At 41.9% G+C, this 27,625-nt stretch overlaps 1 protein-coding gene across 3 annotated transcripts in view; it reads left to right on the forward strand.

Moving 5' to 3' along the window:
• LRP4 (LDL receptor related protein 4) overlaps positions 1-27,625 on the forward strand; it is an 82,068-nt gene that overhangs the window by 23,397 nt on the left and 31,046 nt on the right. For all 3 annotated transcript variants that reach the window (XM_030239887.2, XM_030239889.2, XM_050974777.1), the window contains exons 2-3: positions 17,207-17,353; positions 26,546-26,662. In XM_030239887.2, coding sequence (XP_030095747.2) covers positions 17,207-17,353; positions 26,546-26,662 — 264 coding nt within the window. The remainder of the gene's footprint in view (positions 1-17,206; positions 17,354-26,545; positions 26,663-27,625) is intronic.

The following is a 27,625-nucleotide window of genomic DNA, read 5'->3' on the forward strand; positions in this document are numbered from 1 at the left end:
GGCTATATTTTAATAGCTTTGCAGAATTTAGTAGCCCTTGTTCACCCATATCTGTCTTCTTCTGTGGCAGTAGGAAAAATTCTGCAAAGAGACCTGTGAAGTTCTACAGATTGCATGGAGAGTGTTGTGAAAGAGCTTGGTAGAAACACAAAGAGCATAAAAACCAGGTGACTATATAAAGGAATGCTATAATTTTTGTGTGAGAACAAAGCTGTAGTTGAGCTCAGTTTGGTGACTGGTGTGGAAAGTGGATGGCAGCTTGGACATATGTTGTCTCAGCAGGGACAGGATGGAATTTCAGAATGCTTAGAAACCCTTTCTAGGACTAAAAACTCATTTTTATTGTATATTGATTCAATTTTACAAATTTTGAAAAAAATTCATTTCATGTGATACTTGTGGCTTTCTTTAACCTATTTTTTTGCTCATCTGATTTAGTTGTCTGGACATGGTTCAATGCTCTCTGCTCATTCTCTTCTTGTTTAATACCCTGTTTGTAGCTTGCTTCTGTTGAGAAGCACAGATGATTTATTCAAATAGACTCTTTAAGCTTTGAAAGGGGTCTCTGTGCTGCAGTGCGAGGAGTTTGGTGGGGGGCAGATGCTCTTGCCCCCCAGCAATGCTCAGCTTCAAGTGTGGCACAGTAAAAGATGGCACATAAGTCCTCTAATGAGTGTGCTCTCCAGTCATTTTATCTTTTTCTACAGCACCCTGTGCACATGTGTGCCCACTGGCTTGGAAATGTGTCTGTAGACAAGTGGAAAGAGTGGAGATACAGTTGGAGCAAACAAAGGTCCTTTGTGGGCTCTGGGAAAATGACAGAGGGGTTGCTTTTTGCTCTCTAAAGCTCCTCATTCCTTCCAATTCATCAAATAGTTAAGGTTGGAAAAGGCCTTTAAGATCAATGAGTCCAACTGTTAACCAAGTACTGCCAAGTACACCCCTAAACTATGTCATTAGGTATGTCTACATGCCTTTTGAATACCTCCAGGAATGGTGACTCTGCCACTTCTCTGGGCAGCCTGTTCCAATGCTTGACGACCCTTTTGGTGAAGAAATTTTTCATAATAAATCTAAACTAGGTCTTTCCATGTGTAACTTGAGGCCACTTCTTCTTGTCCTATTGCTTGTTACTTGGAAGAAGAGACTGACCCCCATTTCACTATAACATCCCTTCAGGGAGTTGAAATGGTCTCCCCAATCCTCCTTTTCTCCAGGCTAAACACCCCCAGCTCCCTCAGCTGTTCCGCATTAGACTTGTGCTCCAAGAGCCTTCTCCAGTATCATTGCACTTCTCTGGATGTGCTCCAGCACTTCCGTGTCCTTCTTTTCTAGAGGGGCCCAAAACTGGACATAGCACTTCAGATGTGGCCTCACCAGTGATGAGTACAAGAGATAATCACTGTCCTGGTCCAGCTGGCCACACTACTGCTGATACAGGCCAGGATACCATTGGCCTTCTTGGCCACCTGGATGCATGCTGGATCACGTTCAGCTGCTGTCAGCCAGCACCCCTAGGTCCTTTTCTTCTGGACAGCTTTCCAGCCACTCTTCCCCCAGCCTGTAGTGCTGTTGCAACACAAGTGCAGGACCTGACACTTTGCCTTGTTGAACCTCATGCAATCAGCCTTGGCTCATGATCTGCAGAGCTTTCCTGCCCTCCTGCAGATCAGCACTCCCACCCAACTTGTCTGCAAGTGACTGAGGTGTGCCTGATCTCCTCATCCAGACTGATAAAGACAATAAATGGGACTAGGACTGATACTTAGCCCTGGGATCACCACTGGTGACTGGCTACCAGCTGGATGTAACTCCAGGCACCACCATTCTCTGGGCCCAGCCATCCAGCTGGTTTTCTAGCCAGTGAACAGCACACTCATGAGAGCCATGAGCAACCAGTTTCCCCAGGAGAATGCTGTGGGAAACAGCATCAAACGTTTTACTGAAGAGTAGGTAGATAACATCCAGAGCCTTTCACTCATCCACTAAGCAGGTCACCTTGTCATAGGAGCTTTCTGAGGTGGAAGTTGCTTATCTTCCTTTTTTTGTCCTACGTCTCTGGTCGGTTCATTCAGAATGCATGCTGCTTCCTGTGAAGCCAAGCCAGTGAAGGCACAACATGCATTCTGAATGCTCACTTCCTGTTGGGAAAAGAAAAAAAAGTCAAAACATCATCTCTAAACTCCCTCCATGTAGACATTTGTGTTGGATCAAGGAAGAAGGGCATTATGCGAAGTCCTACAATTCATCACTAAAATGAAGAACAACATGAACAAATAGGATCTTGCATTATTTTCACTGCATCCTATTAATAAAAAAGAGACTACTGCAAAAGTTTTTTCTGCAGACAGCTGTGTACAACTCCCTTTGAGAACATGGGATCTCTTGAGATCCAATGAAGGGATACTGGAAATGTTCACTCACTCTCAACTGACCAAGGATGACAATCAAATTTCATGGAAACTCAGCATCAGTGTAGCCCAAGGAAGCGGGGATAACAGTTTCCTGAGATTCTTATTCTGTATTTTGAACATGGAGATAGGAAGGTAGATGTTGACCACTGTAGTGCAAAAAGCCCCGTGAGCAAGCAGGACTTAAAAAGTGTGCTGTTCATGCTGCTGAATGTGGACGGACGGGGGAGTTGCTTCTGTACAAAAATCTCCTTACTCTTTGGTGACTTCCCATGTCTTCTTGTTTCTTTTTCTGCTGCTCATTTGTGGGTTCTCTTGCTCTTCCCCACCACCTACTAGTCCTGCTGTAGTCCTTTCCTGCAGCTCTGTTAACGTTTAACAAATTTCCCTCCAGTTCCTATGTTTCTTTTGGCTGTAGCTCAAGGCAAACTCCCCAGATCCAAAACTAATTTAGGGCTCTGAGCAACAGTAGCATTTAAATGTTGGCTTTGTGCCATCAGGCGGGCAGCCTCTTCACTGAGAAGAAATCTAATTCCAGTGTTTATTAGATTAACAGTGGCCTCAGGACTGGACTTCCTTTTAATGTTGTCCTTTAAGCATTGTAAGGCTAATACAGGAACTTGGGAACCCCAGGAGAGTCTCAGGAGCCTGGCTCTGACTTTTTTTTTTTTGGAAGCAGGACTCGAATCTGACTTAATTTGGGTCAGATGGCATAGGGGAGCAGACTGGTGAGGTAGAGCAGGAGGTGTTGACTTCCCAAGCAGTGTGTGTAAATCCTTCCATGTTTGTGCAATAGTGGCTTTGATTTCCTGCAAGTTTGTTTCAATAAGCTCCCTGGGGTAAGAACCTAGGTATGGAAGGGCAAATTGTGCCCTGGTTAAGAGGTGGACTGGGACTGGGTAGGATCTGTTTTAATTTCTCAGTTTGGCCACAAGCTCTTTGGGAAGTCACTTAAGGCTCAGGTTTCCAAGCGTGAAGACTGCCTGTGGTGGGAGGTATGAGTATTTTGTAATAGTCAGAGTCAGGTCTGAGTCTCTTAGGCCAGCTGTGTAATGATAGTTAAATGTCTAATTTTTTACTGATTTTAATCACCTTAGGCACCCAAATACTCACAGTTCTGGGCTGTTAAGCTTCCATTTTTTTTTTTCTCCTGTGTTGAAGATAATACTTCTCGGTTTTTTAAGAGGTGTTAAAATTGTTCATTAGTAGAAAAAGGCAACTTGACACTGTAATAGTAGAGACCACCCACATACCTAGAAAGATGTGGTTCCATGACTGGACCATTTTGCTTTTTGTGTGTCTTCCTCTGCTTGCCTCACTGTTGTTGCTGTTATTTAATTGAAAGTGAAACCCAGCATGAACAGTATGAAACTGGCTGTAATGGATTCTCTGGTGCTTTTCGCTATTGTGGTTAATTTTTCTGGGGTGTGAATATTAATGAACTGTGAAACTTGGGGGTTTGTAGAGGCAGCACCTGAGACTTCCAGTTTAAACAGAGGAAGAGTTTGGTGACCATGTTCTAAGTGTTGCAAAGCAGTCTAAAATCCAGGTGCTGTGGGAGGTGTAGGTCGGTGCTTCATGGGCTGCCCTGAAAGCAAACAAATGTGGGTGGGCTAAAAAGGGGGTGATGTACGGTATAGCTGCCCTGCAGTAACCCCAGCACTGACGTTCTTGTTCTTCCTGTTGGCAATTCTGTTAGGAAGAACTTATCCCACCTGAGCCCATAAAGCATATTTGCATTAAACTTGTGTTTTTTGGGTGCACATCTGTGTGTGTATATATGTGTGCATATACATATATTAAAAATATTGCTGGTAAAGGTTTCTTTTTTACTTTAAAGTTAATCCAGTTCTCTGGTAGGCTGCAGAGTTGCTGTGATGTCTCTGTGGTTGTGTGGTACCTCTCTCTTTGCCAGACCCAGCTGTGTTCTTCCAGCTCAATCTGGGCAGTTAATAATTGCTCCTTTGCCCCTCATCCTCTGAGGGCAACATAATACCATGTGTGGAGTTATTTTTTAGAAAACAACATACAGAACAACTCTCTTTGTCCCAAGATAGCTCCATTTATCTTGTGGTTTGTGCTTTTGAAGTCCTCCTGCCCGTGGGATTGCAAAAACGAGCTCCTGCCTCCTTATTGCCACAAAACCACATTGTGTATCCTATCCCTTCCCTGGAGGACTCTTCTGCTAGGCTGAGCTCTTGTGGTTGGCTTCCCAGTCACTTCAGTGGCAGAGCTGGAAAGGTTCAAAACTCAGATGCTCTGCTGTTAACATGAGGGCCTCTTTATAGAATACCAAAATAAATTTCTTAACATGATCTCTCTATAAGAAAACAGTATCTATCTTGTCCAGGGACCTGGTCTTTTTTGTATCATGCCATAATGATGGGAAGAATCTGACTGCAGCCTGCAAAAGCCAAAATGGTTTTTTTTGGAGCTGGTTGATCTCTTTGCACTATGTGCCTGGACAACTGCAGTCCTGCTAGAACCTAAAGTTCCTTGAAAAGGAAGACTTTTCAATGTTTTCGCTTTTACTTTCTGAAAAGAAGTTTATGGCTATGAGTATTGGTGTGTTCTGGGACTGAAAAGAACAGAAGGCCTGAAAAGGTTTAACAAAATAAATGAGTTTTCTGGGTTTTGGAGAGAAGTTCTGGAGGGTAGAATGTCCTTACAGCTTGTCCAGTGCCTGGAGCATCTGAAAGATGAAAGAAGCTGGCTGATAATTTCCTGTGGGACTAACTTAGAGTAGTTCAGAGAGCCAGTGCCAGGTGAAACCTTGAAGACAGAATAAAAATGGCTTTGAAATACTATTGAGCAAGGTTATGAGTAATTTGTAAACCAAGAGAGCACTAGGGAAGCACTGATGCAGTAATTAACAAAGATCATGAGTAGTGTGGCAGAAGAAGCTAAAAGCTCAAGGAACTTTTAAATCAAAAGGAAAAGGATTTTCCTGTAGACTTTGTGGTAAGGAAGTGGCTGGATTCTGAATTTTCCAAAGCACATTTATCCTTGCAGCCCAGATTGAAAAATGCCACTTCTAGTTTGTCTTGGATCCCTGAAGCCTCTGAGCACAACTTCTCAAGCAAAGATGGCAGTGGTGCTTCCTCCTCTTTGCTACCATCTTTTGACCATTCCATTTTCTTTTTGCCCCACCTCTAGACACCTTAGCTGCTCATGACACTGCAGGTAAATCAGTGCAGTTTACAGCCAGTAGATTAAAACAAATTGACATTAATTTCAGTTTTTGTTAATGCTGTGACCTGTAACTGGTTCCTTAAATAGCCTTTGTCATTTGGAAACTGTTATTGTTCAACACTATGTGCAGACAGGAAGATGTATAGCTCTCCTGTATGAAACTGAAAACTGAGTGAGGATTTTTTTTACTTGTTTTTAGCTCAATTCATATTTAGTTAGTGGTGAGATGACAGCTGTGTCTTTCTCAGCTGTGAAGCAAGGAATTCAGTGATATCTCAAGGATGCTTGGAAGAGGAATGGGAGCAGAAGCAGAATAGATGTTGGAAAAGTACTGATTGTTTGTTATGCTTAAAAGTTAATACTTGAGTTTACTTAAAATAAGTGAAGTAGAAGAGGGAGGAATGCATGTATTCAAATTAAATCTTTATTTTCTCATGTTGTAGTTAGGAGTGTCAGATGCCAAGCTGGTTTTCATTAGGTCCTCTGTGTAGGTTGCTTGCATTCTTCTCCATTTAGTGAAGGGGAAGAATTGTAAAGCTTCAGAATTTCTGCAATAGCTCTGATTCTTAGAGATTGTTTCCCAGAAGTGACAAAACTTATCCTTACTGTGACTATAATAAACTTTTGATGCTCCTGTAGCTGAGATAATGTAAGGATCACTTTAGGATAATTACTTCGAGGATGAGAGTATTTCTGTCTATGAAGTAATGGAAAAGTTAAAGGAAAGCTCTCAGAACTTAAAATGCCAGTGTTTTCTGCCCCATAATTGGGAAAACAAAGTCCAGTGTTTCACTTCCATGAACTTTGATATAGCAGAATGTTTTCTGGCTGTTCAGTGACCTTCATTCGTAAGTGCTGTCATGCTAGTGAAACTCACAGGTAACTCTACTAGGTGAAGTACATCAGAAGTACCTTTTTCCTGTGGATTATCTGCTTAAAACACCAGGTTGCTTCTCCAGCTGGCTCTTAGCAATTGCTTCTCTAGCTGGCACTTAGTTATTTTGGAAGTCACCTGGTAATGTTTCTGCTGTTGTGCTATTATTTTCTAAATTTTAGTCTACTGTGTGATTCATGATAAGTGAACAGTAAATTGTTTGCAACCTTTATGGAACAGGAAAGGGTAGAGGTTGTTAGTGTGTGGGTTAAAAAAAACAACCACACTGAAAGAATGGAAAGTTATGTGTCTCATATTGCTGAAGTGACTAATTCTTGCAAAGCATGACGTAGGCTAGGTAGTATTTTGAAGTGTTTGTCTGGCATGCTGTGTATTCTGAAAGGGCCTGAGTCCTGCTTCTCTGCCTTTCAGGCCCTTGTGGTCCAGCTAAACATTCCCACAATGTTTTAGGTTGGATGATGATGTCCTTGAGTGATGTTATGCAGTAACAACCTTTTGTCATTCTGTCTATTTCTCAGTGGGCAGTATTTCATTTATGTTTTATTGTGCTTGAGTGGAGTGATCCTGCATGACAAGTAACTTAATGCAGGGGTAAGTCCCTTGGATTGTTTATTGCAGTTCTCTGTTGACATGAAGTTGCACAGGAGCCTGCAGCTATGTAAGAAAATGCTGCTTCATGTTAAAATCAGCAAAGCATGTTTCTTGATGCCATCCTTCAGGTGTCACTCTGCACTTCATAATATAAAATGGATGACACGGTCTCTGCCAAAGAGAGAAAAGCTGCAAGTAATATAATGCCAAGACTGAAAGGATGCTTTTAACAGTAATATGAAACAAATTCACACAGTGGGAAACAATGTTCCTGCTCCTTGGAATCCATGTAGGAAAAATGATTTAGTCCACAGAGAAAACAGAAGTATGTGGATTAAAGATATGTAGGAGGCTCAGTCTCTTCCAGGGCATTGGAGGTAAGAAACAGAATGTCAGATTCAGCATACTGCAGGTCATGGCTTTCTGAGGTCTTTGCACCTTCATAGATTCTTGGTAAAACAAGCAGATGCTCCCACTATCTAATGTTTTTGTACACACTTATAGGGAGAACCATCATACTGAATTCTGATCTTTTGAAAGGCTCAAAGACTTTTTTAAAAGGGCTATTTCTGTTAACATAGGATATGATGCTTGAAGCAGGCTGATATGGTGCTTGGTTTCTTGGATGTCAGCAGTGTTTGACAGATGTGTGGAGCTACAGAACAAAACCAGCATTTTCTTCTCTTCAGTTACAAATGTTTGAGGGAACCTTGTAGTTACAAAAAGGACATTTGCCATTTATTGGCTATTAAATATGCAAAATGTATCACTATATGGTCACATTTCAGCCAAAATATCTGGAAATTAGAGTTGAGGTTTTTTACCAGGTCCTTACTAAGTACTTCAGGTATTCCCAGGAAGGAGCTGCATATGATTCTGAAGAGAAGGCTGGGGGAAAAAGTCACAGAACAGGTCAGGTTGGAAGGGACCCCAGTAGGTATTGTGGTCCAACCCCTGCTCGTGTAAGGTTGTCCTAGATCACATGGCACTGCATTGCACCTAGATAGTTTTTAGATATCTTCTATGAGGGAGACTCTGCAGCCTGTTCCAGTGCTTGGTCACCTGCACAACAAAGAAGTTCCTATGCTTGAGTGGAACTTCCTGTGCATCCATTTCTGCCCATTGTCTCTTGTCCTGTTGCTTGGCACCACTGAGCAGAGCCTGGCTCCATCCTCTGACACCCTCCCTTCAGATATTGATAGACATTGGTGAGATCCCCTCTTAGCTGTCTCTTCTCAAAGCTCAACAGGCCCAACTCCCTCAGGCTTTGCTCGTAAGAGAGATTCTTCATCCCCTTTATCATCTTCTTAGCCCTCCACTGGACCCACTCCAGGACCTCCATGTCTCTCTTGTGCTGAGGAGCTGAGAGGTGGGGATAACATTGCAGATGTGGTCACTCAGATACAGCTTTCTCCTGTCTAGCCTCACCTGTTAAAATTCCTCAGTCCATTTGAAATAGTTGATACTGATACTTCATGCCTGCTTTTGGACAAGAACTTAAAGCTGAGATTTTTGTATGTTTAACATGCTTTAGTGGTTGAAAAGTTCCTGTTTCAATACTGAGACTTCATGTGTTGTCCACTGTGAGCTACTTCCATAGGCAATTAAAGAGTTGCTCAGGAAACAATGTTTCCTATTCAGAAAAAAACCCTCATAGAATTGGTAGTTGTTGCCTTTTGTCTGATTTCAAGAACCAAATAGTCAGCAGGGAATAAAAATATACCATGTTGGTTCAGGCTTCAAATAATATTTTTGGAGTCTTGAGGGAAAACTGTGGGCTGTAACACACTTTTGATAAATGTTTGGTTGCTGTGGTTAGAATATGATGCCTAATTTCCCTGTACAAGCGTCAGGATGGACCTTAATCTTACACTCAACTTCTCAGATGGTGGGAAAGTTTCTTCCTCCATGGTGTGACATTTTTACATAATTAGCTTACAGTTTTTTTTTTTTTTTTCTGACATATTGTGTTATAGCAGAAACCAGTGGCTAGTCTTTTGTTATTGCTCCTTGATTTTTCCAGGCATTGCTGCATCCCAGCCTTTTCTATTAATTTGTTCAATTTGTTTCAAATTAATTTCCACCAGATGCACTAGTTTAAAAAAATATTTTTTAAAGGTTGAATCTTAATTTCCTGCTCATAATTCTAATCTTCTAAGGTTCCTTCTGTATTATTTCTTTTTCCTCTATTGTGTTTGGAGAAGAATATTTCCTATTTTGGTATCATTTGCAGGCTCCTTTAACTTGATACTTATTCTTTCTTCCAGATCATCAATGAAGTTATTTAATGGGACTGGATCTAATGCTGATCCCTGTAATACCTACTAGCTATCCCTACCCCCTGCAGCTTGACTTGCTGCCATTTCTCATTATCTTTTGTTTATGGTCCTTCAGCTGACTTTTTTGATCTGTGTTTGCTGGTAACCCAGCCAATTTGAATAAGATTTTGAGTAGGATTTGATGGCAATAATAATGCACCTTCTGTTCAAAGACTCTGTATGTGTAGAAACAGATTAAACATTAAGCCTGTGTACATTGTGCTGGCATAAAAGTAGTATACCCATTTGTAGAAGGGAAGAAGTAATTTTGTTAAGTTCTGTAGAAGATACAGAATTAGGACAAGTATCTAGAGACCTCAGTTATAGTCTCATTGATTATTGCAAGGTATTAATTTATGGCTTTAAAGTTTTGGAAGAAGGAACTGTATCAATTGCTTCTTAATCATTGAGTCTTTTAAAGTTCAAATCAAATGCTTCTTCAGTGTATTTTTTTCAATAGTTGTTTCTGTAAATGCTTTCCCACTCCCCAGGTGCAGGTAGAAGTTTTCAGTGGGATTGCTGGTCTTTAATTCTGTGGGATCAGAATTGGGATCCAGAGACTCAAGGATGTTTTTAAAGGGCTCCTATTTCTCTCCCCATGCAGTGTTTCTGAAGATATAGCTTCTAACTCAATCATACACCCATTGCACTAACAGTCAGTCAGTTTGCACTTTGTTGTACCCTTTATTTTCTTCAGGTCCTAATTAGCAGATGCCCTGTGGAATTTCTCTTCCTTATGCTTTCTATTCTTTGTGCTCACATTAAGTGTAACATTTTTGAGGTTTAAGGTGTGTAGTTGTGCAGTTTAATATGGTAACTGGAGGTGATTGTGCTTGATAATGTGCCTCTCCCTAGCACTTTGTGGAGTCACGTGTTTAATTGAGAACAAGCTGGTTCAGGATTGAGGTTATCCCTGCTTTTTCAAATTGAAAGGGGAACTTCTAGGACTAGGAAACTTTCATTCTCACTTGGAAACTGCCAAAATAGGCCCCATATTCCAATACCAAAAAGCTGTAACATCTTCAGTCCCTTCTCTGGTTCATGTGGTTTTGTTGAGGTTTATGTCTTTTCTTTTCCTTAACCTTTCCACTATCACATACTTCCTCAAACAAAACTGTAGCAATTCTGTTTAAAGCTTTGAAAACTATAGTGATGTTAACTTTAGTCTAGGCAGGCTTCAAGAACTCGAAGACCGTGTGGGTACCCAATCAGAACTGCTTCAGATGCTTCTGTAATGGGAGTAGAAAAGGAGAGAAAACTATTGGCTTTTATCAGTGCATGGTGCCCCTTCTGACATCAGGCTGTTATGCTGCAATGTTGCCTTTTCTGTGTCTGCCAGCAGAGCTCTGAGTTTAAACAATGGTCAGCAAATCCCTCTTCTAAAGCTGGATTAACTGTACTTTTTCCTTCAGTGGAAACTGCTGTTTGGGTAAGAGAGGAATCCAGAATTTTCATTTTCCCTCAAGACAGGCAAGCAAATAAAGCTGAGCTGCTTTGCTGTAGGAATTCAGGGAAATGCTGGATAAAGAAGGAAAGTGTATCATCTGAGCTGTGCTCAAGACCATCTGATATGTCCTCTCATATGCCCTCATCAAGATGTATATGTGATGGGAATGCAAGAGAGAGCCTGACCTGGAAGTGGAGAAAGAAGGATAATTGTTATGACACAGACCTTCTGGCAATAGGTGGGCATGGTGTTAAGAAGGCTATTAAAGGCCATGCTACAGAATTCACTAATGTTAATCCCAAGTAAACAATCAGATGCTCATGAGTTCTTAAAATACAGAAGAAAGAAATACACTGTATCTCTTGAAGCCAGGGCAGAATATTCTGATGCTTATTCCAGATTTGTTCAAAAATGCATCTGGGGATACCCTTCCATGCTTTCTCTGGAAAAAGCCCTACACCCTTATACCCATCACTATTAGTAATAAAATTACTGATTATTAGTATCAGTTCTCTCCTTTCACCTTTAATGCCATTAATCATATTCCATTTCATTTACACAGTCCTGTATTTCTTTTTTCTTCTTTGTAACTCTAAGTGTCAAATATGTCCTGTATTTTCACCCTCCTTCAATATCCACTTATACCTTCTGTCCGCACAACATTTTTCTGTGGTAGAGTTAAAATTATAAAATATGGTATTTTCATATTTCTCGTTGTGTCTCTTGTAATAATGAGGTTTGCAGAAAGATCTCTGCCTTCCATTGAAGGTCTTCTCTAGGCCAGAATTAGACTGTCCATGGAGGGGGAGAAACCCAGATCTGTATGTTACTCAGTGCTGGACCAAGAGAATGGTTGATTGATTGTTCTTTCCAGAGGCTTCTGATTCTGAGCTGAACAGTCTGTAACTGTAAATAATGCCAACTGTGTTTGTAGTTCTGGCTTTTCTAAAGCTATTGGTGCTGTTTTCCTTGCAGCATAGAAGCACTTACTTAGCCATGGTTTAACTGTGCTATCCGATGTTGCAGGTACATGAAGAGCTGGAGGGTGGTGCAAACAAACTGATGGCTGTGAACTTCCTACTGCTGATTTTAAAAATAACAGTAAGAGGTTCTGTGTTAGGATCAAAGGGAAAAGATAAAAATCAACAAGGTGGTGTGGAGTGGGAGTCTCTTTTATGTAGCTGGTTCTTGATACCTGGATAAAAGAAGATTTAGAAAGGCAGCATGGCATTGACTATTAAAGCAGCGTGGCATTGGCAGCATGGCATTGACCATTAAAGCCAGATTCTTTTGCAGTTGTTCACTGATGAAACTTCATCCATATGTGAATATGATAAAATTTTGATAGTGCTAGAATGCTATTAGAGACTGACAGGAATGTGTTGGTCTCAACAAAAGATGGTTTTTACAGTGAATACAACCATGCTACCTCCCCATTACCTCCCAGAGACAGGACAGAGTCACCATCACTGGAGGTTCTCAAGGTGCAGCTGTACAGGGTGCTGGATAGTTTCATCCAGGCTCCATTCTGCTCAAAAGGTTGGGCCAGGTGATCTTTTGAGGTCCCTTCCAAATTGGGCTGTTCCATGATTCCATGTGGTATAAACAGCCTGTCAAAGGTTGAATTGCTGCAAAATAGTGTTAAGAGCTGTCGTGTATCATTATTTTTATTGAAAAGGGAATGGGTTAGAATCTTTCTTTTTTGAATAAAGCATGCCATTAAGACTTAAACAAAACAGTGTTTTCACTCTTCACTAGAAATCTGCTGTTTCTGTCAAAGCAACAGCTACAGACCCCAGTATGGTTATTTTCCTGTCTACTTAAGTTTTCTTTGTAATGTCAATATTCTTATGAATCTGTGGCAAATAATGGGTTGCTCTGTAATATCTCTGAGGGTTGCAAGTGACTTTATCAGCAAAATGAAGCTGTGTATATTATTAGGTTTTGCTTTATGGGGCTATATTGTTTTGTCTGATGAAGAGTTGCTGGGAGGTGAGGGAAGCAGAGTACCAACCTATTGTTTAAGCAGCCCTGCCCTCACGCCGCCCCCCAAAAAAAAAGGCAGAAATAATAGGATGTTAATTGACTTCTGCTTTTCAGCTATTTTCAAATTATATAACTGCTTTGCCAACTTTATGCATAAAAGTACATAAATCCTAACTATTGTTTTAAGAGAGGTGGGGGCAACTCACCCTTCCTAAGGAGACATTTCATTTATTAGATTTATATGAAGATGTAGAGGATATTTTGAAGCAATCTGAAGAAACGGCATACCATGCTGAATTGAAGGTGATGGCAGATGTTAAGTATGAGGCCTGTGTTTAGACTGACTTCCTGTTTTTAAAATCCGGAGGTTGTTTGTATACTTTGCTAGAAAACTGTTTGGTTACTGGATCCCGCTGCTATGCATGTGGAGGGAGCCAAACGACTGACAGCGAAGATAATTTTTTAGTTGTTTGTACCCATGGGCAAGTGTGAGAGTAGGAAGTTTTTTTTTTGGTCACATGAAGGATCAGGAGAGGCCATGAAAATTGAGTGATATCAGCTCAGCATGTGGCAGTATCTCTGTTTAGCTTTTTTGTGTCATTTTGTATATATTGCATTGCTAAAATATGTCAGGGTTTTTCCTCCTACTTAAGTGAAAATATTTTTGAATACAGAGTTAGTAAAATGTCCAAGCATGCAATGTGATGTAAAGTTTTGGGAAAAATATTTGTCGTTACTAAGCCCAGACGTGCCTCTCGTTGTTCCTGCTCCAGAATAATGTGTACAAGTGCAATTAGATATGTTCCCTTTGATTGTTGGTCCAGTTGCCTGAACAGCAAGCTCTGATTTCCGTCCTGTTCCTGGCCTACTGACTAACTGGGGTTGAAACGTGACACTGGAGCTTTATATTTGTGTTTGGTCAGCCTTCTGTCTCACGCTCCCAGTGTTTAAAGAGAGTTAGAGGTAAGAGAGTAGATCTCCTGCTAAGGCTTCTCACACCAAGTGCACCATTTCCGCTTGGAGTTGGAAAAAACATGCTTCTCATCTTTATCCTTCCTGACCCTCTACTGTTACAGATACAGTTACAGGGTAGTGTCACTGGAGCTCTGAGCACTGGGAAATATTTATGAGACACCAAAGGTTAAATGCTATGCACAGTGAAACGATTGAGAAAATTCCTGCTGCCTTCAGGTGCACCAGCTTTCATTCACCTTGTTCTTTCAGCTGGGAAAGACTAGCCATCCAGGATTTCCTTCTGAAACTGTTCATAGGTTGAAATCAGTGTGCATTCCCAGCAATCATGTGCATTACTTGACAAGTGCAAAACCAGGGTAGATCATGATTTATAAATGACTAGATGGCTAGTTCTCCTAAGGGTCACAAATCACAAACCATTAGATCTGCACTGGTTGTAATTTGAAGTAGTTGAGCAAAGTATGCTTACATAATGGCTCTGCAGACACCAGCTAGTGCATATGAGTGTTGATACCTGGGTCATAGCATGTCCTTCAGCTTCCAGCAGTTTCAGTAGCAGGGTAAAATCACAGGGCAGAGACGATGGAACATAGCAACTTTAATGAGGTGAGAAGAACAGATTTAGTATGTGTGTGCTTATATGTAACCTAATATTAGTAAAAACTTTGAAGAGCACAGTGTGTTTGACAATAGGGCAGATTAAGTTACAGTTTGCAGACTGGGACAGCTGCACTAATTCTTTCATTGCTGTTGCAGAGTTGTCTGCATGCTGCTCATGGGGAAGGCCAGAAAAGCTGGTGAAAGGATTAAAGAACAAGTCTTCAGAGGAGGGGCTGAAGGAGTTAAGGTTGTTTAGCCTGGAGAAAATGAGGCTCAGGGAGACCCTGTCATTCTCTACAACTACCTGAAAGGAGGTTGTAGGGAGGTAGGTGTCTTTTCTCCCAGGTACAAAGTCATAGTATGAGCAGAAATGGTCTCAAGTTGTGTCTGAGGAGGTTTAGCTTGGATATTAGGGAAAATTTTTTTCACCAAAAGGGTTGTCAGCAGTGGAGGACAGGCTGCCCAGGGAATGGTAGAGTCTTCATTCCTGGAGGTATTTAAAAGGCATGTGGATGTGGCACTTGGAGATGTGGTTTAATGTTGGACCTGGCAGTGTTGGATTCATGGTTGGACTTGGTGACCGTAGAGATCTTTGCCAACCTAAATGACAGTGATCTTGTGTACTCCAACAGGAAGGGGTATTGGAGTTTAAAGTAGCTGGGATGAGTGTTTTGGGGTGCTTTTGAGGATAATGGAAGAAAATTGCTTTGGAAAAAGTAGTTTAAACAACAGCTACTTAGGTTACAATATACAGCTAGTTCTGCCTTTTTAAAAGGTTGTAGCACCTACAACAGCAGAAGATGGTTTGTCCTGAATTTTCTGTGTTGTTGGTTTGAAGAAACCTGTTTGATTTTTGTGGGTGGTTGTGGTTCTTCTGAATTTCCCTTAGTTTATTTCTACTAGTCTGAAATATTGCATAGATGATAAATTGCTTTTCCTTAGCAATGTCTGTCGCTTTTTTTGCCTTCTGGCTACATCACCCACTTGCTGTCCTTTTGAGCCAGCCATGGCCCTGGCCATACCTGGTAAGTCCTCCAAAGATCTGATTGCCTGGCCTCTTGCATTCCTTATTCACTTCCTGTTCTTTCAGCCTTCATCCCTTGTTACTCCAGATGATGGCTGCTTTTCTGTTGTGTGCAGTAATACCTTGAGATGTATGTTTTCTACTAAACCTTTCAAAGGCAACTTGTAGTGGACATGAGTGAAAGAATAAAAGGTTTTCACGCCCATGACAGACTGAACAGAAATCCCACAACCAATTTGTTGGGTGCAGTTCAGCTTGGAAAATAGTTTGTAGTTAAGGCCTTGCAACCTGCAGTGTAGCATTTGCAAGCAGGCAACTGAGGCCAGCAGAAAGCTTGTCAGCCAGTTTTGTGCAGAAGAAACATAATGTAATCCTTTTTCAAGGAAGTGCATTCTCTCTGAAGTTAAATCTTTGCTTTACTGGCACAAGTGGATGTCTTCACTGGAGGGAATTCTGCTGTTCAAAGAGTTGCAGAAATATTACATCAATTTTGCAGTTATTCCTTTTCTCAATTAGAATGAAAAATAATGAAAGTATGAGGCTTTTTTTTTCTTTTTGTTTAATTGGTGCAGGTTATGGTTAATCACAGGTATAGTAGATGTATGAGTGAGATCAATGAAATCAAAAAGGCTGAAAATAGTTCAGTATGTATGTAATTACCACTTGGGGCAGGTATTTCTCTGTAATTCTTTCCTTATGATCTGTTGTTTAATCTAAGAGCTTTGGGTTTATTTGAATTGCAGAAAGAAGGAACCATACAAAAAAATCCAACCAGACTAGCTTGAGGGAGTTGATGATTGATAATCATTTGTTTAACAGTGATATTGATTATATAGATTGTCTAGATAATGTCAGACAGAAGTTCAGGCGTAACCTTTTCCTTTTGGGGGCGAGGGGTGTTACAGCCTGTTCTTTCTCAAGGCAGAGATTTTCTTAAGAGGAAGTGTGGATAATAGTTAGTGTCCTAAATAGTTGCATTTGCACAGGGGTGAGAGTCAAGAGTTGTGTTAGAGTATTGTTCTGAAGGTGGGAAAGGAGGGCTGGGAAGTCCTTAGGCTAACTTTAGGGCTGGAAAAAATATTCTTATCAGGTTATATATTATCGTTTGGACTGCATTTTCTTTTGGTCAGTTTGTAAAGCTGAAAATCCTCTTGCTCTTATTAATGTCAGTCATGCACAGCCTTGTGTAACAGTTTAATGTTTACAGGTAAATAATAAAAGATATTTTTTCCACTCTCACTGGAGTCTGAAATGTCTAAAATAGTGACATGCTAAAGGTTTTCATCTAAAAAGTTTAGGGTTTGGAGAAGACCCTTCAAATAGCAAGGATTCTACTTCAGAGAGTTTTCCCTGGTATTGTGGTGTCAGAGCTAAGTGAAGAGCAGCAGCAGTGCTGTGGTCTAGGAGAGGATTGACTTTGTAAAATAAAAGGGGTGTTCTGATACCTGGCATTCCTTGAATGTTTGTGATTAGTGCTGAGTTATTTTTCAGCTGATTCCCAAGTATCTTTTTGGCAGATTGCACTTTGCTGTTGCCTTCAAAGAGCCCCTTTCCAAGACGCTGTGCATAGTAATTGATCTCCAGTTTCAGCATGTGTGGAGGTGAATATTTTCCTTTGCAGTCAAGGACGTCTTCTTACACAGTAGTGTGTATACACTTTCTGTGTGTACACAGCAAAAAATTGATGTCACTTTGTATTTAATGTTTACTCTAAAATAGATGGGATCTCTTCAAAACAATTTTCTCTGTTTTTTATTTCCTTTACAGGTGCTACAAGTAGCACTGAGTGCTCCTGTGGACGGAATCATTTTACCTGTGCTGTCAGTGCTTTTGGTGAATGCACGTGCATCCCTGCTCAGTGGCAATGCGATGGAGACAATGACTGTGGGGACCACAGTGATGAAGATGGCTGCAGTAAGAATACCATCCTTGACTTGTGTTTGGGAAAACTGAATATCTTTTTCTCTGCAGGTGCTGCCCTGTTTTACGGGCACATCCTACCATTTGTGTGACAAATGTTTTTGTTTGTAGGTGACTTGTACTTTTGACTGACTCTGAGTTGAACAAAGCCATTGTCCAATAATATAAAACACAGTGGAAGCCCAACTTCGGCTTTTTTTTGCAGCTGGTTTTAGGTGGTGCTTGGACACGAATATGTTAGAAGGAGAGGAGGGACAGAAAAGAGTACCTCTCATTTTTCCACCCTTGCAAAAGCACTATCTCTGAGTTAAATTATATAATTTTGCTGTAAATATTAATGGAAAATAAACAGTGTGAAGAGGCGTATTGAGGGTGTCTGCCCACTTAAGTAACATTCTAGTTTCTGTCCTTGCTGCCCTGTGAAGGGAGGGAAAGGCAAGCCCTGAAATTCATTGGTTTTGGGATCTGCTGAGAGACATTACCTTACAGATACTGTGTATCTGCATAGTGTTGGCATCTGTGTAGCTGAGCCCATCTAGGTGAGAACTGATGAGAAATGTCATTCTGAATGGGTGTAGCATGATAGAGAAGAGAAAGCCTCTTTCTGTGGAAACACAAGGAAGTTCCTTTTTTACCTTGTCTCTTTGGATTACACAAAGCATGGTAGAATGAAGAGTAGAAAAAAAGGCCTGGTCTCATGAAACTCCTTTCCTAAAAGTTGCCCTAGAGCTGAACATTTAAGGCTCCTGTCAGTGGACATGAGAAATAAATTTATCTTCCTCTGCTGGATCTTTTTCTAACCTTTCCTCGTTTCTGTTGTTGATTACTGTATGGAAAGGAGCTTTCCTAATCTTTTAAGTATTGGCTTAAAGAATCTCTTCTTCCTTAAATGTGGGAGATGTCAACCCAGCTTCATGAAAATTTCCTTCCTTCTGAATTCTTGTTTCTTAAATTTTTGTTTGTTTCTTGAAAATTTATTAAAATTTTGTGAGCATTGAGGATGAGGAAAAGGCTGGGTTGATGGGCTGAGACCAGTTGTGCAAGGTTCAACAAGGTGAAGTGTCAGATCCTGCCCATGGATCACAACAACCCCAGACAGCACTACAGGCTGGAAAGCTGCACAGCAGAAAAGGACCTGGGGGTGCTGGTCAACAGCAGCTGAACATGATCCAGTGTGTGTGTCCAGGTGACCAAGAAGGCCAGTGGCATCCTGGCCTGTATCAGCAATAGTGTGTCCAGCAGGACCAGGGCAGTGATTACCCCCCTCTGCTTGGCACTGGTGAGGCCACACCTGAAGTGCTGTGTCTGGTTTCGAGCCCCTCTCTTCAAGAGAGAGGTGTGTGTCCAGAGAAGCACAATTGGGCTGGTGAAGGGTCTAGAAAACATCTATTGGGAGAAGCAGCTGAGGGAACTGGGGTTTAGCCTGGAGAAAAAGGAGGCTAGGACGACCTCATTGCCCTCTGCAACTACCTGAGAGGAGGTTGTAGTGAGGTGGGGTTGGTCTCTTCTACTGTGTCTCAAGGGAAAGGATGAGAGCGAGTGGCCCTAAGTTGCACCAGGCAAGGTACAGATGGGACATTAGAAAATAACTTTTCACTGAAAGAGTGGTCAGGCATTGGAATAAGTTGCCCAGGGAGGTGGTGGAGTCATGGTCTCTGGAAGTGTCTAAGAGGTGTCTGGATGTGGCACTTGAGAGTATGGCTTGGGGGTGGTATAGGTTGACTGTTGGACTAGATGGTCTTGAGGGTCTTTTCCAACCTTGATGATTCTGTGATCTTATTCAGGATATAACTTGCTCCATATATACAGAGTAGTAAAGTGATTCAAGGGGGAAGGGCTAGAAAAGGGCTGTCTTTTTAAATATTGCATCCTGGTAGAATAGATACAAAGAGAACTTTTTCAGCTGACAGCCAGCAGTACTGGAAGTGCAATTTAGAGGAAAGAGGAAAGCAGAAATAAAAGTTAACATTTCTGTAACATCCTTTGCCCTATTTATTAAGTGCATGACTTCAGCACACACATTCAAGGTTGCAGTGGAGGAGCCCGAGGAACACTTACTCCTTTAAGCCTGTTATATCTTGCTCTGAGTGGCTGCTCATTATGAATCCAAGTATGATACTATTCTTAGCTTGTAAGAACTAGAGCAGCTCTACAGTGTAGGTTTGCGGTAATTTGTTTCGTGTCTTGCTTAGTTATTATAGCACCAAACCTTTTTGCCAGAACAGGTTGCTTGCTAAATCCCTCTCTTCTGCTTGGCATACAGGAGCCTTTTGAAGGTGTACTCATTTGTGGGGTTAACCTTCCATTTTCTCTGCTTGCTGACTGTGCTAAGCATAAATAGGGCAGCAAGAGTGCAAGAGCAAGGGTGGGGCTTGAGCCCCTTGGAACAGCAACTTGAACTTCAAATTGATTTAAGCTTCTCAGGAATCAGCAGTAATGCACAACAGTACATGTTGGGTCACTAATTTTTCTTTCCTTCCCTGGCTGTTTGTCTGTGACATCCATAAAGTTTCCTGGCTGGAGTGAAATTTTGAGCTTCTCTGTATTGAACTTGAGTTATAATTTTATTTATTGACTGAAATTATTAAATTCCTTTTAATACAAATACTTAAAGATACTAGCTAAAGATTTGGATTGTTCTGAAGTCATCCAGCAAGTCCCAGATATACTAAAGTCCTATATACTAGGACTTTACTACTGAAGTCATCTAACAAGTCCAGATATACTACTTTAAAAATTCCTCAAAAAACTGGGGCTAGTCTTCATGCTGGAGTGGCCCAATTGTTTTTTCTGACTTAGGAACTGCAATCTGCAACCTCTTTATATGGAGTCTTCTGAGATGCTAAAGCCGTTTAGATTCTTTTCCAGCAATTGTATGGATGTGCTGCTCTGAGTTTTACAGGCAGGAATTATCAAGTAGATGTCTCTGATTGGAAGAGTGAACAGACGTGTTTGCAAGGAAACCCACCTTTCCACTGATCTGCTGCAAGCTAGTTTTAGAGTTACAGGATTTTCTCTTTTCTCCTGTGAATGTCCAAACTTTCCAGAGAAATACATCTGCAACCTTTTTAAAGTGTACTTTTCTTTAGTGTATCATATGCTCATATGTATCCTCTAAGCCAATACAAGGAGAAGAATGACTTCTGTCTACTTCCTTGGGAGGAGAGGAGGAAAATGGGAAGACATTAGACTTACTGGACTCCTAATAAAGCAAGAAACTGAAACAGGCTGGGGGCTAAGATGAAAATTACTTTAGCAAGTCAAGATTCAGTCTTGCATCTGTGTCTATACAGTACTCTATATATGCTTGAGTAGTTGATTAGAGTTTGCTGATTCTGTATTAATGCAATTTTCTAGCCTTGAATTGGTAGTGGTGTAATTTTGGTTAAAGAATAACAGCTTGAAATGCAGTGTGTGGTGTAAAAAAAAAGAAAGCAAGATACTTAGTAGTGAGTGGAGTTACAACTGTGAAGAAGAGGAGCGGATGTGGGAAACATTCCTTATGAGAGATATTTTCAGTTTTGAGATAAATTCTTAAAATATGGTGTGTTTTACTTCGTTTGAATTTTAATATTGTGTTGCACACTGTAAAACAAATCATGACTTCCTGAGTTGATTCCACTAAATTTTTCCTCAACTGTCACTGTTTCTGCACACCCCAAACACTTTACATTTGTATCAGTGTCCTTGGAACATCTGCCTCTCCCATAGGTATTTTCCATTAGTTTTGGGAGAGCCCTGCCTCTGCTTCCCTGTGACAGAAATTGTTCTTGCAAATTTGAAGCCGTGCTGTGATGGAAGCCAATTATTCTGTGACATGTTTGCTTCCTGCTCTGGATCTTGTTTACAAGCCAGAGTGCTGTAGTAATAATAGCAATAAGCAACCTGCTAGCTGTCATGCCAGCTCCATAGACTTTGTCTGGTGTCAGCTCTCTGGCTTGCTGACAGTGTCTGCCTTGGAAGCCCTCGCTGTACATGCACAGAGTAGTTCAGCTGCCTTCCTGCCTTGTGCCAGCAGAGACTGCTTTGGCCTGTCCCTAACGAAAGCCGAAAGCCGCATGCAAGAAGAGGAATGGTTTTCATTCTGCCCTTCTGCACGCCCTTTGAAGTCCTTATGGTGTGAATGAGTCTTACTTCCTGTGGCAAGGGTGAAAGGACAACTGAGTAAACTTGGCCAGAGGACTGATACACAGTTCTGTTTCTCATAAGATACACTGAATCTCCCCATAACCATCCTCCCAGAAGAGCTTTCTTGCTCTCAATTTTGGATCTGTATCATACATAATTACTTGTTACTTTCTGGGACGCAGACTTGCTTGCTTACCTCCGTGCACTGTTGTACAATACTTCTCCATTTGAAGGGACTGAAGAAAAATTTACTTCTTTTACCTTAAAGATTACTGAAAGTGATCTGTTGTTCCCATCTCATGGAGAAATCTACACAGTTCCTGTTGAGCTACAGCTCATTCAAGCCCTGTAGACGATCTCCTCCTTGCCAGGCAGGACTATCACTATAACCTGCTCATCAGCCTCACAAGAAAAAATTCTCAGGTGAGGTTAGGAGAAAAATCTCACAGGTCTTTTATTAAAATTAATGGAAACTTTGAAAGAATAATTTTTCTTCTGCCATTCACTTAATCAGGAGCTCAGTTGCAAAGGCTCAAGTGAAGCTTCACTTCTAAACTTCAAGTTTTAAAATCTAGGAACTCTTGTCGACAGTTCAGTATTCTATTGAAAACACACCAGTTCTGTATCTGCAACTTTGTCATGTTATTGGGCCTGGAGTATGTATGTTTCCTTTAAAAGGCACCAGAATTAATGCAATGTCCCCTCAGGCAGAGTGCTTGTGATCAAAGGGCTGTGAAAGATTGGATGCTGATAGTCTTTACTTCTTTTTTTTTTTTTTTTCCTTTTGACCCACAACATCCTTAAATACAGTTCAGCAGTGCAATAACATTTTATGTTATTCTGGAACTAGATTTTCTAAAATGTTTGTTAGCAAAATGCAATGTCTCCTTTTTCTTCCTGTGAGTGGAATAACCTCCTTTATTTTTGTCCCTGGACTTTTTGCCTGCTGTGCTGCAGATCTCAGCAAACAGATCTGTTTGTGGGTATGTGTGTATTTATACATATGCACGAATATGAACATGGCTGGGGGTCAGGCTGCTCTTTTCTAATGTAGGTAGCATGATTTTTTTTTAAATTGTATTTATGTTTAAAATTGACTTCTCATTCTTCCAATGAATGAGAGTTTGTCTAATTAAGCAGCCAGTATTGTTCAAGCCTCTCTGCGTTCCAGAGCTCTGAACACCAGTTGCTTGCTGTCCTTGGGTACAAAGCAACCTGCTTGCCACAGGCAACAGGGAAAAGTGTTCAAAGGACAGTGGGACGTGATTCAGTCTGTGTTTCACCTTATAAACTTCCCTTTCCCCCCACTCTCCCCCTTCTCCTTCTGCTTGGCAATAAAAGAGTGTCCTGTGTAATAGGAGTTGGGAGAGGGGGAGGAATAGCAGGCTTATGATAGACCTAGCTTTGCTGAAACATTGGATGATGTCCAGTGTGACCATGCAGAGGGATGAGCTCAGAGAAATGGTTGGAAGTTCAAAGGCCTTTTTGTGTTGCTCACTGTCAGTTGACAGATATGCTCTCTTTAGTTGTTGCTGCCCAGCCTAATTCTTCCCACTGGCTCCCCTTCCTTGGGTTTGCTCCCCATCCTGCCTCTGGCTCTGCCTGGGGAGGCAAGTTAGTACCTGTCTGTCTGGGCATTTGCCTGCTTTCAACTCCATCCTGGGACTTGCCTTTGCTCAATCTCTCTTAGGAAAATATTGTTTCTTTGCATTGATATGGAGAGATCAAGCTGGAATTGAGCAGAGAAGGGGGGTTGAGGATTAACTGTGTTTACTGTTGGCATAGCCTAATCCTGCTGTGAGTACTGGTGAAAGCATCTTACTACAATCTATGATTGCTGTCTTATCAGGGGAAGTGATGCCTATGAAGGACTAGCAGCTGTTTCATAAAGTAATAAATATCCTTCATTTTACAGGTTGGAGAAGGGGGGAAAAAGGGCAGAACTATCCCAGGGTCACACATCAATATCAAGATGGGATGAGAGTATGGGGATTCAGTTTCTAGTCTTCTTGATGCTAATCCAGTTTGTCCTCCAGCAAGATGAAGAGGTCTTGTTCCACCTCTGTCAGTGAAAAGAGTTCTTGCTGCTTCATTTGTATTTCATGTACCTACCTTGTGACAATGGCTTTTAAAGTTAGCTCTGTGAGTAAAAACAATACACTTACCAGACTGCATAGCTGCTCCATTATGTCAGAACAAGACATAGTGGTGGTCGTTTGAATGTCCTTAGTGCGACCTCCTAACTTTTGAATTACCTCTTAACTTCAAATTTCCAAACACTTTGGGTGTATTTACTACAGTATTAAACATTCACTGTGGGCTAGTGATACGGCCTTGGCTCTAAATCTATAGAAATAAAACTCATCAAAATCTGAAGTGATAAATGGCCAACAGAAGAGCTGATTAGTAACAACCCTAGGGCAAAGGGCTGTTCAGTGGAACTGGAGCCTGATGTCCTTAGAACTTATAGAAGGAAACTGGAATGTTTTTGTGTAAGCGGTGTGCTTTTTAGTGGAAAGAAGGGATTGGGAGGGCAGAGCTAGGAACAGGGGGATTAGGAAGATTGCCCCCATGTGAAAGCTGCTCCCAGAATTTCTTCCATTTTCTTTTGAAGTGTCTGTTTCTGACCATTATTAGATTCAGGTTACAGGTTTATGTGGATCCCTGCCCTGATCCCATTGGCAGTTCCTCTGCTCTATGAGACATCAGCTCTCATTCATTAGTTTGGGTTTTTTGGTCTCAAGTGGATTTGTGGTTTTTCTTCCTCCTTTAAAGGAGAGCTCCTGTAGAAGGAGATTTAATTCCACCCTGCCCCCACTCCAGTGTTGTCTGGGCTAGCACACACTTGCTCTCTGCTAGGGGAAGGGAATTTGGTCCTCCTTTGTATATGGCAGTTTGTGTTTTGCTCTCTTCCCCTGTGCTTGAAGCTTGATTTTTATATCTTGGGGGAGTATGAAATTGGTTGAACTGCTCCCTGTAGGGGTGGAATTTCATTTTATGTCCTTAGCTCATGAAGGGATGCAGCAGTTCAGTGGGATAATAGTATCTGCTCTGAACCAGCGCTAATGGCTTAACCCTCTGGGAGCCTGAAGAATTCTCCCCTGGAGATTGAGCATGCAAATTCCCTTCCAGGTGGCTCCTGTGCAGTCCTTTGGTGATTAGTCATGCTAAAGCATATGCTGGGAGGATGGTCTTAGTCCTGAAATTGCAGCTGAGGCCAGGAAAGGTTTTTCTCAGCATGCAGTGTTTGGAAGTTGTTCTTGAGGGAGAGAGGTCTGATCTGTGGGACTGATCGTCTGAGTCCAAAAATGTCCTGGTTTTATTTGGAAGCAGAGTTTGGAAAGTGGAGAGTTTTCTACTTCTACCTGCCCTGAGGAAGAAGATAAAACTCCTTCATTTTGCTGCAGCAAACCACAGAAAGTGAAATATAAGGAAGAGGGTCAGCTATTGGAAGATCAGGATGCTGTCAAACCTATAGAGGGAAAATACAGATTTTTGTGCTTCCCTCTCCTTCAAACCCCTCTGGGGCCTAGAAGTAGCTGGATATGAGATGGATAGATATCTGCATGGGGTAGCCTCGACATGATTGGAAGGACCTTTTCCCAAGGCCCAATGCCAAAGTCTTTGAATATTGAAGGCAATTACATCTGTAGTGATGTCCTCAGATACAAAAATGCCTGCCACACTACAGGAACAGCTGAGAAGATGATCTGAATTTGTGGTTAGAAAAATGGATGTTAGACAAAGTCTGAATTTATCTGCCCTAACATATTCTTAGAGAGGGGGGCTTTTAGGACAGGCCCTTGGTGAAAAATGTTGGGGGACTTGCTATGGAGAGCAGTGAATGATTCAGTATGTATACTCCATGCTTCTTTAACAGGACAATGGTGGCAGTCCTGGGCCAAGGGGAAACAGAGGGCTGAGAAAGCTGGAAAAACTGAAAATGTGACTATTTGTTCTCCGTATTAAATCATCCTCCTTTTGTGTGTGGCTGCTGTCTTCACCTTCCTTTTTTACCCACCTCCCTCCACTCTCACTCCCACCTCCAGGAGAGTGTTGGCAGGAAAGGGAGTAGCAGCATAGCAGAAGAGGGCCGGCCTGCCTGGTGACAGATGGGAGTTGCTGTCGGCAGGCTGGGCTGGGATGAAAGGGTTTCAGGCAGTAGCCTTTCTCACCCGTGTCACATCACCGAGCAAATGCTGTTCTTTGGAGAACACACCTGTCAGGAACAGTCTTGTGCAGCCCCTTGCCTACCACAGCTGGCAGCACTTAAAAGCATGAACCTCTCAGAGTTGAGTGTTCCTCTCATCTGTGGGGGAAAGAACAGGAATGATGTTCCCCCTTGAATTCCAGCTTTGTGGCTCCAGGCCACTTCAGATGCTGTGGATTTGTGATTCCACTCCATTGCAAACAGACTGCTGTGTAGGCAGGCATCATCCCATGTCTGTCCCCTTCTTTCATCCTTTCTGAATAGAAACCTTGAGCAAGCTTGGGACTCTGTTGTCCACACCTGAGGTACAGAAAATTATCCCCAGCAGTGTATTCCTGCTTCTCAGCTTCTCCTTGCAGATTTCTTAGGCAAAAAAACCTGACAGAGTCCCCGTGCTGAAACACACTGTAGCATGTTACTTCATAAAGTCAAAACATTGCTTCTGATAGTTCTCACTCTAAGGAACTTGCTGTGTGATAGAAACAGGATAGACTGCTGTGGGGAGCATGCAGGAAAGATGTTGATGGTTTAACTTTATTTGTTATAAAACAAGTGCAGTTATGGGACGACAGCAGGCTCAAGGATGAAAGAGGAAAAAGGAACTCCATGGGGGAATTGCAGCAGCTACTTTATTTTGGAAAGGTCAGTGTTTTTCTGGGGAAGAGAGACTGCCAAGCTACAGACCTACCCTGTTGTCCCGTGTCATTCCCCCCCCCCCAAAAGGAATAACTTGAAATTTTGTCTTTTGTTTCTAAGAGATTTAGCTCTGCTCCCTCAGGAGGAAAGGAACTTTGTTTTCAGGAGGGAAGCTGGCTGCAGCTCCATGAGGTGTTTCTTTGCTCTTTCAGTGCTGCCCACATGCTCCCCCTTGGACTTCCACTGTGACAATGGGAAATGTATCCGCCGGTCGTGGGTCTGCGATGGAGACAATGACTGTGAGGATGACTCTGATGAGCAGGACTGCCGTAAGTCACCTGTCTGAGGGAAGAGGGTGGGTACAGTGCCTGCCTGCTTGACTGGGGAAAGTTGACCCTTTTTATTACAGGAATGTAACATTCTATCCACTGAATTGGAGCACTGGCTTGTAATAAGCTGTTTTCTGCCCATGACAGAGGTGTGTACCTGTAAGCCCTGCTGCCTTGGCACCTGGCTTGCTGTTCATCTGCCTGTCTTGGGGGAGGGGATGCTTCTCCATCCAGCTGTAGAACCGTTTATGCCCTGCAGCCCTGCTAGTTAATGTCCCATGAAGCACTTCCCTGAGCTGGGCTCTTCATGCCCTCCCCTGTTAGTGGAAACACCTAACCCCTGCCAAATCCTACTGAACTGCCTGTCTGGCTGACTTCCTGTGGCCTCAGGTTCCAGTGTCTGACTTTTCTGCAGGGCTGGCCTGTCACCAGCATCCTGTCCCTTCAAACAGGGCTCCTTGAGGAGAGGGAGGTGCTGTAAGGATTCTGCCTACACAGAGTTGTGTGCATGGTGCTCCAGAGTGACTCTGTTGGAGGAACCCCGTCTGAAGAAATGTAGAAATAAAGCTTTTGACTGTAAAGTATTCCATGTCCACTGCATGCATGGAAGTTAGTTCACCTTCTGATCAGTATATGCCTGATCTTTGCCTGCCTTTTTGGGCAAAGAACTGGGAAGCAAAGTTCAGGGGTTGACATCCTGTGTGATGCTCTGGAATGCAGGATTAAACTCAGTTTTCCAGTCCATTCGAATATATTCATGAAGGAAAAGATATGTAGGTCTGGGTCTCTTTGGTTTTCTGTTTCTCATAAAAGTTTGAAATGCCCTTATATCTAAGACAACAGTGGAGAAGGGTGTGATCAAAAGATTTAGAGACCAATGAAAGGAGGAAGACAAGGTTCTGTGCATGAGAAATTCCTGGGGGCTTATTCAGGCTAGTGGTAACCATAGGAGGGTTTCTGTTG

Source organism: Serinus canaria, chromosome 5 (genome assembly GCF_022539315.1).
Source record: "Serinus canaria isolate serCan28SL12 chromosome 5, serCan2020, whole genome shotgun sequence".
In the NCBI taxonomy this organism is placed as follows: Eukaryota; Metazoa; Chordata; class Aves; order Passeriformes; family Fringillidae; genus Serinus; species Serinus canaria.